This window comes from Mizuhopecten yessoensis, unplaced genomic scaffold, assembly GCF_002113885.1.
Source record: "Mizuhopecten yessoensis strain PY_sf001 unplaced genomic scaffold, ASM211388v2 scaffold9541, whole genome shotgun sequence".
NCBI classification, from domain to species: domain Eukaryota; kingdom Metazoa; phylum Mollusca; class Bivalvia; order Pectinida; family Pectinidae; genus Mizuhopecten; species Mizuhopecten yessoensis.
In genome coordinates, this window is record NW_018408099.1 from 1,471,454 (window position 1) to 1,485,437 (window position 13,984).

The 13,984-nt window shown below is 36.5% G+C and overlaps 1 protein-coding gene across 2 annotated transcripts; it reads right to left on the reverse strand.

Annotated features, from left to right (window-relative positions):
• Positions 1–988: 988 nt before the first annotated feature.
• On the reverse strand, positions 989–11,872 carry LOC110458316 (RNA-binding protein MEX3B-like). Of its 2 annotated transcripts, none has more exons than XM_021509968.1 (3): positions 11,722–11,872; positions 8,579–8,855; positions 989–6,903 (listed from the first exon to the last, which is right to left on the reverse strand). In XM_021509968.1, the coding sequence occupies exons 1-3, from the start codon at positions 11,749–11,751 to the stop codon at positions 5,474–5,476; spliced, it is 1,737 nt and encodes a 578-aa protein (XP_021365643.1). In that variant the 5' UTR covers positions 11,752–11,872; the 3' UTR covers positions 989–5,473. The 2 variants fall into 2 exon arrangements, with proteins under 2 accessions (XP_021365643.1, XP_021365645.1); XM_021509970.1 differs by lacking the exon at positions 11,722–11,872 and adding an exon at positions 11,206–11,249.
• Between the last annotated feature and the right edge of the window lie 2,112 nt (positions 11,873–13,984).

Here is a 13,984-nt window from a genome sequence, read left to right on the forward strand (position 1 = left end):
GTTACAGATGGATGGACAGGCCAAAGATCTGTCAAAGACGGCCGATACCATAGATCTACTACAGACTGACGGACATACCATAGGCGAGTTACAGATGGATGGACAGACCATAGATCTGTCAGAGACGGCCGATACCATAGATCTACTACAGACAGACGGACATACCATAGACGAGTTACAGATGGATGGACAGACCAGATCTGTTACAGACGGATGCACCATAGATCTATTACAGATAGATGGACAGACCCTAGAACTGATCAACAAGTATCATTGAACTTTTCAGCCAATACCATAAATCTGTCACAAACAGACAGACACGCCATCGTCGAATCACAGATGGATGGACATACCATGTTACTATTACGCCGATACCACAGATCTCTTACAGACAGATGTATGGACAAACCATTGATCTGGGATAGCGTGATGAATTGCAGATTGTTTAGCAACTTTAAACTATTGGATGTGTTGCACAGCAACAGATACGATACCATAGATAATTCAAATAAATTATTTCCAAAAACAAAACTGTACCGCAAATATTCTCATCTCGCTATTCAGAAACGAGCAACATCTGGATGGCATATAACATTTCACTGCATATCTTCATCCAAGGTTGTTATTCAGGCTGTTCAAAAATCCTGTGTCACGTTAACTTCATTACTGGCATTTCTGTGGAGCTCATCTCGAATTCAGATATTATTTTTAATTAAAAGTTTGCCAATATTTAATTAAGTTAAATATGTCCCACTTTAAGGTTTTTGATCATACAATTGATCGGTTCATGTTATCAACACAACAGAAATGTCAGCAATGAACTCCACAAGTTACCAATGTACACGTACAGCAAAGCCTGTAGCACCGATTTGTGTATATTTATAATTTCTATTTAAAATAAAACCCAATTTGAAGTTAATGTGCATTTCAGGCTTTACTCCACAGTGTCCAAATATATAAGTTTCCAAGGCATAACAAAGCATTGATGTATTATAGGTAGAATTTTAATTGCAGAAAAATAAAACTTTTACATATTTATAAATTTCTTTTCCGATTTCTCACCAAATATAATAGTATACTGGTCTTCTCTCGAAGTACCATCAAAATAAAAAATCTCTGTATTTATAACCTGAACACTCCTCCCTCCCTGTTGGCTTGGACAAGCCCGCCTACCATGCCCCTTTCTCCCTCGCTCTCAGCCACTCACTGAACTGTCGGTAAATAATATTAAAATAGAAAATACTAAACTATGAAATGTACGACAAATTATTTCAAATCGATAAGATTCAATTTTATACAAATTATATATATACTTTTGTCTTGAAAGCATCAACATTTGCACCTTTTCCATTTTGGAAAATTTTTCATCAACTTGCATACATAATATTGGCATAATGTCATTCTAACTTATAAACTCAGTATCTAACCAATCACAACAAACCCTTTCTGGGCAATAAAGATTTTAACTTCTTTGTAAGTCATAATATACTGTAGAGTAAAATAAAGTTATTCATTGTGGACTATAAAATACTTTTGACAGTGGGATAAAATATAATTGAAAAAAAAAAAGGAAAACAATCTCATTAATATCAACATAACCAACAAAATTAAAGAAAAGTGTTTGCATATTTAGAATACAGATCTCACCAGTATTTCAATATGGATATAAAACTGCCGAGCTATAGCTTCCCTTCCATCAATCATTTTAAATACAGTTACACCGATTCAAAAAGTTGAATTAAAACTATTAAATCTAAATCAAACGTGGATTTTTGGTTATTTTAAATGTAAAACATGGTTATTACTGACTTGAAAGAGTACAAATGAACTAATTTGAATGTCATAATTTAAAATATATATGAAAGAAGTTCAATAACCTCTAGCCACTATTTTGACTCCTCAATGTACCTTTTTTCCTAGACCATCCGACTTAACATATGCACACAAACTACATGGTCTATTGCTTGGCCATATATATTAAAATAAAAAAAAGTTTCCACAAAATAGTAGGATTCTAAATATTGCTTGATCCAACCATGGTTTGAAACAATGTCTTTATCATTTTTAATGTAAAAATGACTGGACTTTTCGTTTACTTTGTAAATAACCTTTCGGGAAACGAATGTATTTTCATAACATGGCCAAAACAAATGTCCCTTAGCCACCAAATGTTGAACAGCAACTTGCACTGTATTTGGCTCCTAGCTTTCTAGGTCATGGTGACCTTCAACACAATATGATGTCATTGTGACCTGATCTCTATACAGCATCCTTCCTCTTACATTCGAGGTCACAGTGACCTACTTTCAAGTCTGGCATTACCTTCCCTGATACACATCAACATATACACTACATTTTTCGAACGCAATACGTTGTAAATTTCTTCTCAGCTTTAATATCAAAACTAAATGCAAAAATTAACATCAATTCTTGATGCCAACAATCATATTGGAAGCAACATCTACAAATTTGTCACTCTTTTTTTCAAAAAGTATAGACAAAAAATACATTATGCAAATAAAATAATCTTTGGAAAAAGGTTAATTAAATAGTCGATGCATCAATACATGTTTGATCGGGTACATAACAAGAAATCAGAACAAATCATAACAGTACAATTTTGTTTCTCAATACGACTAGAACTCTTTGAATGAAAAAAAAGATTAAGTTGCATAGAAATTGTGCCGTTGCTAGATAAGAGCAAGAAAATGATACAGGAAAACTATTGGCTATAGCTATTTATCCTCAATTCTGAAATATTGTTTGAAAATGAAATACCACAAGGCTGAACATAGATACCTGTGTTTCTGGTAACATAATAGGGACTTGGGATAGGTACTTATTATGGTTGATAGTTGATCTTTTTTGTTCATTATGATTAAAACATTTGAATTTTTTTCGCCACAAGTAAGATTTGGTAGGTATCCCTACATATAAATTTCTTATCAAAAACTGACAAATTTTCTTTAGGAAAGGTGACTAAAGGTAGAGTATTATAGCGGGTACCAGGAAAATTATCATATATTTATTGGCAAGGTTACCAGAAACACATGAACAGTCCAAACCTAACAGGATATATATGAATTCACCAACTACTGAATAAATGATTAACACAGTATGAGCCCAGTACAATTTACAAATATATAAGTTGGAATTTACGATTGCATAGGTGCCAAATTTCTGTCAAAAATTGTGCCCCGGGTTTCCATGTCCACTTTCATTTTCAAGTATCTTTGTATCCTAGTTTCATTTTCTATATATAATCTTGGTTTTCACATCCAGAGATGGTTACTTCATTTCAAATGGATTTCTACAGACCGATTTAGACATTACGCAAGTCAGCTGACTTGTAATGACTTACACCGAGTAAACTTGAACATTTCATTCCCCTGGAAAGTTACATAAGTTACTAATGGGTTATCATATTCAACCCAACAGGTCTACAATAGTTGACCTGGTGACGGTTTTGGAAGACATTCTACATAAATCTGGTAGCTCTACTTCCTCTCGGTGTTACATTGTTTTAACATTCACTTCTGGTGAAGAAACCTTGATTGGGTTTGCAAAAAAAAAATCTTTTCTTTGAGTGCAAATATACATATATATAATATAGGTTTATATTTCCTCGCGACGTTGACATGTATTTCTCAATCCCTTCACAAAACTGGTAGCAAAAATAACTTGCAAATGTATTTGATTCGACTGCACTAATATTGTGAGTAATATATAATTATTATTAATATATATAATCTGATGTGCACCAGCACAATGTAATGCATGCAAATATATGCATATAATTTGCATACATGTTTATATAAATGCAAAATAAACGGGACTATCAACCTTGACAACAAACAGTTGTGTGTGGGGGGGAAAATAATGGCAACAAAAAAAAATCATTTCTAACAATGAACTGTTCTCTCAACACACCAATATTGGAGGATTGCTACAAACTAGATCATATGCAAGTTATTTAATAAAAAAAAGTTTTTCCTGAAAACATTTATTTTACCAATTTACACATTTATGCATTGAGCAGGAGTTTGTCACTGGCAATTTTAGAAAATTAAAACATATTCATGGATCTCTTAAAAAAATATTTCAAGCTTTCAAATCTTGGTCAGTTTATATCAAGATTCAGACAAAGTCCTGCTTATCTGTATTTTGTACGAGTCTGTTCAACATGCAATATATATGCAAACATTTATTACAGGGCATAAATTACATAAGACTATTAACATGGTCCCAGTAGGTGTCACTTTGGCATTAGTTATAGGGTACTAATACAGATACAACATCCAGCCCCTCCCCCTACCCTACATACCACTGGATCTTAAACATTTATATTAATTACTCAAAATCAACTGCATCCCAAAACTGCCCTCTTGCCCTTCACTATCGATCAATATTAAACTTTAATATCATTCGCCAAAATATCATCTTCCCTTGCTTAGAAATGAACACTACAGAATAATGATTTACATCAAGTCATGGTTGCAATATCCCTGCAATATTTACTTTCATCTTGTTTAATTAGTTTTCAAGTTTAATTAATTGGAAATCAATTAATTAATTAATTAGCACAAATGATTTGATCAAAACGTTTATAATGATTTAAGTGGCATTTATTGAATGACTTGCATTTTTTCATAATAGTTCAATTTAATAGACTATGTAAATGAATCAATAAAATGTATTCCAATGTAGTAGTATATTTACGTGTATATATTATATAGATAATAGGCTCAACTACAGATTACTAATTTAGCCATCAAAATCCCCCAGTGGCTGAACATAGTACATAAACAAACATACAAGAGTCCTATTACAACATAGAATAAAGCTCAGACCAGCTAGGCGTTGGCCTTACATGTCATTAAACAACAAAGCTTGATACGGTCATCAAGTCACTGTATAGTCACATAATGGGGAAAATGCACATTGAATTCCAAGAATAAAATACTCTGATAAATTTATGATACAAATATTAATAATACTTCTTTGCATGGATATCATTTATGAAGATCTATATTTGTTATAATAATAGTCAAATTAAAAAAATCTTTAAAAAAAAAAAGTAAAAACAATGTTGCACAGCTATATTAAGGAATACTCGATAATAATAGACACACATTGTACACAACATGAAAACAAAGATATTTGTATACATACTGGTGGCCATATAACTCATAAACTGTTTCAAGTACAATAATAATAATAATAATCTCATAAAAACAATATTTAATAATATATTAATGGTGAAAATGATGTCTTTGATATACAAGATGAGATTTCTGTTAAAACATTCTGTGAAAAGTCTATAATTATATATTCCATATTTTATATATATAATAATAATATATAGTAGAACAACTTGAAATGATAATAGAGCAATTCCTGAATGTAGGATAAGATTTTGAATTGATAATCACCTATGTATATATCTATTTATATATATTACACATCCTGCCGTTTAGGAGAAGATGCGGATGGCCTGAGTCGGTGCTTGCTGGCAGACAGGACAGCTCCGCTCCAACTGGGGTTTCTCAACGATCAGGTTTGCACACTCCATGCAGAACAGGTTATGGCCACACGGCACTAGAGCCGCCACAATATCGCTCTCCGAGCACATGAAGCACTGCCTCCTTGGGCGGCCGTTCAAGGTGGGTACCGAAACTGGGCAGGTAATTCCGCCATTCCTGGCCAGGGACACATCCACCACCGAGGCGATGGGGGGCACGGTCAGAGTGCTAGTACAGGAAATGACCGGTGCATCCTCACTCGAGGTAGGCGTGAACGTTGTGCTTGGGGTGGCTCCAAACATTGTCGTTGTCACACTGGCGAGGGGATCGCTTCTGATTCTACGCACAAGGGCATGGTCACTTGGAGGTGAGGGAGACGACCTGTCAGACCCGGACCCAATGCCACTGTGTGGAGGTGACGGCGAGTCAGTTAGGGTGGGGGAGAGTCGATGACCACCATTGAGACTGCTGCTGCGCCGCGGCATGTTGGTGGAGGTGGAAGTGGTACTGAACAGGGAGACTAGAGTTGAGTTGCGATTGTCATTGTACTCCCCCCACATGTAGGAAGGAGGTAGGATGGGATCAAATGATGGCGAGCCACCAATCCCTTCGTCGTTGTCGTACATGTTAAAGCCATTGAAACCATTGCCAAATCCATTTCCATTGGAAGCAAATTCTGAGATTTTTGCGGAAGTGTTCACCGGCGGGAAACTAAAAATATTGGCGTCTTGAGGTGGACAACTGCCGTTCAGGGCATTGTGCATATTGTTGAAAGCACATGTCCCATTCACTCCATTCGGCGATTTGTTATATCCATTGAACTCACCACCACTTCCATTCAACTCGTGGAAGCCTGAATCGACACCATTGCTGCGAAAATCATCCTCGTTCTGTGAATCCATAAGTCCTCCTGTTCGGAGAGCAATGTGACTTTCAATCTCCTGTCTAGCCTTCTCCACATTCTCGGTAAGTCCAGTGACCTCAAACACTGGTTCCTTGTCACGACTTGGCGTGACAATGTATGTGTGCGTTTGCTGTTGGATTCGTTTGATAGTGGCTCCCTTAGGACCAACAACAAGACCCACAACTCTGTATGGAACACGCACCTGAATTGTCACCTGTCCAGGAGCATTGGGACTTGGGGGGCCTGTGGTCAGGGTTGTGCCATTGGTAGGGGTGGTTGTTGATGAAACTGAAGAAACGCTGCTATTACGCCTAGAAGCACGAATTTGGCTGAAATGTTCGGCTGCGGACAGGATTTCTCTCTTAGCGGCATTCACATCCTCTTTTCTACCGGTAACTACGAAAACTGGTTCCTCTCCTCGAACAGGGGTTTTGATGTATGTATTGGTTTTGGCTCTCAGTGCCTTAATTTTGCATCCTGAAAATACAAAATAAATTGTTATTTAACTAAAAGCAAAGTTTTTTCTCATGCACTACTTTTATTATGGATTTATAAATTTCGTCACAGTTAATGCTAACAGGTTGGGTCGAGACGGGTACCAATTGATTACATACGAAGAATGACGTAAAATAATTTGGGGTCCTTGCATTTTTTGGCATTATTTTACATGAATATGGCACAGTCAAATACCACTTCCCTTAGGAAAATAAAAATGTACTAAATTTAATCTAATTTCATTATCAATTAAACTTATAACACAAATAAGGAAGTATTTCCAAGATATTTAGTTAATATTACTATCCTGATCTTCCTTATAAATACACTACACACGTGTATGTAGGTCAGTGGAATATTGCTATATTTTACGGTCTGACTGAGCAAATAAACCAGTGTTGCCCGCTTTATGACAGCAGTATAATGTCACTTGCTGGCTTAATTTTAAGTCCACATTACACATCATCAACAGATTTAGGCAGAAATCCAAAAATACTCTGAATAATTCAGCTCACATAAAACATGGGATAATATCTCATGATAACGTTGCAAGATATGAATTGTCCTCTAGTAATTTTCTTCTGACATCTGATAAACTAAGTGTCTACCTAAATGTACCTGTATCATATTGAAGTAGTATCATTTGGGCTGTTCCAGATAAATGTTGTGTACTAGACTACCTGACATAAGATTCTGGTATTAACGTGTGTTTAAATATTCATGAATAATATTTGTTATATTTAGACCAGTGGTCTACAACCTGGACTATAGCTAGAGGTGATAAAGATAAACACACTGCCAAGAACTAGGTCTGTCTTCACCATAATCTACATGCTTATAAAGTCAAGAAGTCGGTGGCTAAGTAATAAAACTCACTGAAGTTTTTTTTTCTTATTCAAAATGTTTCTATGCTTAAACACGAGGTCATGCATATTCGATTTGAGTGAGGTATGGCGCTAACAAAGAGAACTAACTTTTTTATTTTATACTAAAATCACTGTACCTTCATTCTTTCTCCAACAATAATTTAAAATCGTTTCAAAGTCATATTAGACATAAATCCATGGTATTACTTTCTAAATAAATTCAAATTACCCTGCTTAAATCATAAACCGCAAGATTCAAAGGTATGTTTGTTTACTTCTCAAGACGAAATATTTCAAGTGTTTCCCTGACCTCGTCGATCTAGAGGTAGTGTAAAATTTTGTGAATGGGTGAAGGACCACGTGGTTTCTTTGTTTATGATCCAGCGGGGTATTTCAAGTGCACACTGGCAGTGTGTCTACCCCGAACACGTGGTTACTGAACCTCGTGTAAAACTCCAGACATGCACGGTGTCATGTCTGGGGGGATTTCAGGCTTACAAAGAACACATAGTTAAAACTGGTTTTGCTGTTGAAAAACAGTTAACAATGTTTCATTGTCAAAACTACCTACATCGATTTGTCAACATAGCGGTTTATAAGTAACAACAAAGTAGACTGCTCCATGATGGTTATTCACGTTACGAGATATCTATATATATCAGCCACGTGAGCAATACACTGGTCATGGCTATGTCTGTGTATTACGACACTCTCTTGCTACTAACACAGCAGCCTTAAAATGGAAAATGAGCTATGAATGCGAGAGAACGGTTCTAAACAAAACAACCTACCCTGTCGTCCGACGATTTCGGCCACGTGCTCCGAACTCGGTACGGGTACACACTCCGTCATGTTAGCACTACCTCTTTTCCTTGCAGCATCCAAATCCATCCCGGATGACGAAGACGAACTGTTCCCGACAGAACCATTCTCCTCTTCGGTACCGTTCAACCCCATCATCGAGAGTTCGAAGGCTAACTGCAGTGCGCGCTGTTCCTCGTAGCTCGCACTTGGATTCATCTCATTGTACAGGCTAGCTGGCATCGTTGACAATTTGGAGTTCGAACACTAGAATGTACAAAAATAAAGATTTCATATAAACTCCTTGGTTCACATAAGTTCCCTTTGTTAGGGCAGCACTTCGCTGCTCAATGCGCGGCACTCTCCGTTACACTGTCTGTTATTCTCACAATGCACAAAAGCAATATGGCCTGGGTGACGTCATCTTCCCAAGATTCCGCGGCATTTCTTGGCCTGCTTCCCTGCGCCCATTGGCTGTGTATCACTCAATGGGCGGGGCGTCAACTTTGACCCAGCCTGGCTGCGAAGCATGGCAAAACATTGATGTTTTTATTGCAGATGTCTTGTTATACACAAGAGAGATTTAGGAAATGAAATTATTTGGTGGAAATGGAAGAATGGATTATTTAGCCTTACATCAGTGTTAGTTTATAAACACGACAGAAGAATTTGACCATATTGCTTATAGTTATTTTTTCGCTCGTTGTTTTTGTTGATATTATTCGTTGTAATTTTAGGATAAATAACGGACACAAATAAAATTGTTCTATTATCTGTTAAGATAATTAAAAAGACGCTTCCTTTGTTCGTAGATGTGTTTACATTGGAAACAACACCACCCTGTGCCGGATACAATTTTTATTAACTACGAAAGGTATTCTTTATCTACAGTGGGCATTTAATAAAACTTTATAGTAGACGTGGGGTCCGGTAAGGTTTGGCTTTAATAAAGATACAGTAAAAAATATAGGAAGTTTCTCCTTGATAATGCGTGTTTCGTGCTGCATTAGTTGGCTTGTGAGTTACGGAACATGCAATGGTCCTCTCTAATTGCCCCGACCAGGTCCAGAGGGGACTGGACTGACCCTCATTGACCCAAGACGAGTATTGCCTTGATTATATTGAGTTAGGAATATCGTGATTTGGAGTAATTCACAGGACTGGCCATAAAATACGTTGAAATAAAGGACGCTTGTGCGTATCTACGCTTAAATGGCAGGTCGACTTTCCATCAAATAAAAATTTGCCTACCTCACGAAACAGAGTATTCCTTGTTGCTAAAATATAGATTAGTGATTGAAAAAAAAAATGGAAATAAATTTTAATTTTGATTTGCCTGTATTCCATTTACATAGTTCTATATATGATCAACATGAAAATCCACCTTCGCTCGCCCATGTGTAATGGAATACAGTTGAATTCTGAAATTATTATACAACTCTAGAATTGTGGACAAAGCTAGCTAGAAATCAACGACGATCAATTAATTATGGGTTCATTTGCATAAAGTCCAAGTGATACATAATCACAGATGGTGGTCGATGTCTGTTGTTTGTTTACACTAACAGGGCCACTAAACATATCAATCACCCGTCCATTAAACCTTATCTCGTAGGATGACCTGTCCATAGTAGTACACCCGGGAGACCCGCCTCTAATGACCTGTTGACCCCGGGGTTCCTCTCCCTTTGGAGTCAAAATGACATCACTCACTACAGGGAGTAATCGTACGCAGGTTCATATGTGCGAAGTTAATTGCGAAGTTAATTGGTGGGTATAATACATCAGTTTATAGGAGTAATTAAGGTTTCCTGTCCCGTGGCCATGGGTGCCGTCCCAAACACAAGCACAATAGTATAAATAAGACATTGTTGTTGTATAAATAGAAAAGGAAATAGATACGGAAACTGACACCCCAAGTACCGTACGGAGTCACAGAACCCCTTTGTTTGATACCATTAAAGCTTTATCTGGGCTAGTCCAGGTATATCCCACCTGGTACATACCTTCAACGGTTACCTACACAGGTATACATTATACATAAAATATTTACAACCTTAAATCAATGTTCGCTTTATTCCAATGCTTGTGTTTTTTCCCTACTCAAACTCAATCCTACCTTTTTTATTCAATATAAAACACGTTAATAGCGAATTCGTGGCTGTATCAATCAGGCTATGATAAAGGAAAAGCTGGTTAAACCATGACAGATAGGTAAAACAGCGCGTGCAGTGTATACCTACATCCGTTCCCATGATTTGTGTTGTGTAATATGTTGCGAAATTGAGCCAATTACTTATCTATAAAAAAGTTTTACATATGTTTAGGAGAGGAAATGTTTTAGAACGCTAGGAGAACAGACAACGGTGTGAAATGACATCATTCTAGCCTTGAAATGCACCCTACAGGTCGAGGTGGAGAATTCTCGTTATCAGTCAATACACTCATTACTCTTAAAACTAACCATCACGAGCTTGATAACTGTTAGAATCAAATTGTGGAGTGGAAAAAAAAGCAAATTGCTAATTATTTGTAGGTCTTAATCCCCTTAGATATTAGTATACACAGGTTTCGTACAAATTAGCAGCAAAAATCAATGATAGATAGTTAATCTTACCAATATGTGCCTGTCGCCAGCCATCTAGAGCATAATCCTGGTACTTAATATACACCAATCACGAGGACTGGTCAGACTAGGCCAGTTATCGGGCGCAATAAACGAGCGCACCTGCACTAATCCGCGCGCAGGCTAATTAACGGGTCTAAATAGCACTATCGCTTTATAGCATTATCTAATTTCTATTGATCTTTCGTATCACACTACACAGGTATTGATCCTAAAATATAAACAGCTCATCAACGTGCACACATCGACTGATACAGACGGCTTTTAATAAATCTTCATATTTACTCCATAAACATTTTTTTCCGAATCCTCAATGGTGTAGGCGCAGATATGTTATATAATACTGACACTTGTCCGAGACCAACACGCAAGCATCCCTGTGGTAACACAGGTACCGAATGTCCATCTATAATTCACTGTTTATATAGCCATGTGACTTGTTACGTTGTGTGTACATATAACTCTGATACATCATCCACAAAGTACGTAATTAATTAACGGCCTTACCTTTAAAAACGGTGCAACCTCGAACAACATGTTGGCTTGGTGTAAATAGACGATATGAGCGTAAATTATCCACGAGGGTAGATGTCATCAAGACTGGATATGTGACCTCTTGGTTTGGTGTGTGTGACCTTTGCTGTGTATGGCAGAAGTGTGTTTGAGGTGAGTTGGTCGGGTAACTATATATATAGTCCAACAGACCGTCTCATCATCACACCTGTGCTGACACGGTAACGACAGGAAACAGAATAAAGGTACAGGTGTGATGATGATACTTAACTACTCCAATCAGTGTCCATCCTCAGGTGATTACAGCTGATTACTGACAAATCACACCCAACCATGCCCCGGGGCTCATCTTAATCCACTCCCCGCACCCCCGGAACAATTGGAGGTGTCGTGGCCAATAGGGCTCTATTTACTAGCCTGTTGACTGTCTCTTAGTGCTAAACCAACACACAGCGCCCTTATCCAGGGGATTTTTTAAGAAGCTTCCATAACATTTGAATCTGTTTGATTGCATTTCCGCTTTGAAGTGTGATAAAGTAAGTAGGTAGATGTGTTTTCTGTGATTAGTATACAAACATCATAAGTCCTTCCATTTCCCGTAAGAAATTGGACATAAAGACCAAGTCGAAAGACACAAGATAACGTGTTTATTGATGTACATTGCAAACATAATGATTATTTACACCAATCCTGTGGGAGAGGAGGGGGTTTATCAGATACGAATAGGTAAATCAATGGTTTATAAATGTATTGATATAGACACGGACTTCAATAGCAGTTACTAATTCCGGTATATAGGTTTTTACTACAAATAGCATGACTTACACCAATAAACAGGACGAAATGGACATGATCTCTGTGGTTTAATATGTTTATCAGAAAGGCACCAGACCAGCTTAAGCATCGTAATGGTCATAAATATGTCAACATCGATGTTAAAATGAAGAAATTTTGAAAATATCTTGCCAGAGACGACTTGAGATATATCTATTTTTTAATTTTAAGATATGAAGGAATGTTTGATATAATTTTAATTTCGTACCAACAGCTTGATACAGTTTTTTTTACACTTTAATTCTGTCTATACAGATATATAAATAATTTCACATTTATTAGACATCGTCAGAACTTGTATGTTTCATTTTCAGTTTTGAAAATAATTAAGAAGTATAACAAATTCTGTTTATTCTTTTCTTCTCCATATCTTGTTCATCAGTTATGTGTAAGGTTTTCGCGTTTCCCCCTGTTGACACTATATGTTGTACAAACAATCAGTTTCTTCATACAAATTGTATTATATCACAATAACTTTAAACTGAGATATGAATTATCTATATATGTACAATTCCACCAAAGAGATGATATAAAAATCCCACGTTTGAAAATAAAATTACCACACTTGTTCTCATTAAAAAGCAATTTTAGCTGATTAATATGGAAATATAATTATAGATATCGAAGTTGTCCCGCGGATTACTTAATAACTTATTAATTAATGAGCGAGCGGCTATTTTTGTCTCTGATTCACATATTTTCTTTTTGTGTTATTATCTTGATTATGACGCAAAGGAATGGACGTGTTAATTATGAACCTCAATCGCGCGCGCGGGTGTGAGGTCTGGCATGTGTATACTACAGATCGATATAGGAAATCTATAATTTATTGGCGTTATATAAAGTTATAGATCACTCAGCGGAGTGTAGGTAATACACAGATTACCGACTCCCCGGGTCGATAGATCGTTAAATAATGTATCCATATTACACACTGCTGTAGACCCGTCTCCTCATTGTGCGGTTACCTATCATCGTTATTGTATACCAAAACCAATTATGTCTAAACAGGTGTCGCATAATATACAGAAAACGACATCAAAATCATCAACTGATAGCAGATATACTTATAAATTATGTTTAATGGCAAAAAAACCTAGATTGATGGAGTGTTTTGATATTTTTCTCGAATTATTTTCAAAGTGTTTCGATAGGGATCACAATTTGAGATTCATAATTATTTTATTTAGTTCACACGTCCAACATTTGCAATCTTGAATAGCAAAAATGATATGTTTATCTGATATATAACGCAGACCTAGGTGGCGTTTTAATTTTATTTAGAATCTGTTTCTTTGCTATACAACTAAGTTCACTTTGTACCAAGCACGTGTAGCGTTGTACAGCTGACTCAGGTACACTGATAGGTCACACAGGTAGGCTGACTTTTTATCCAATTATGTTACTTTAACATCTTCTTTGT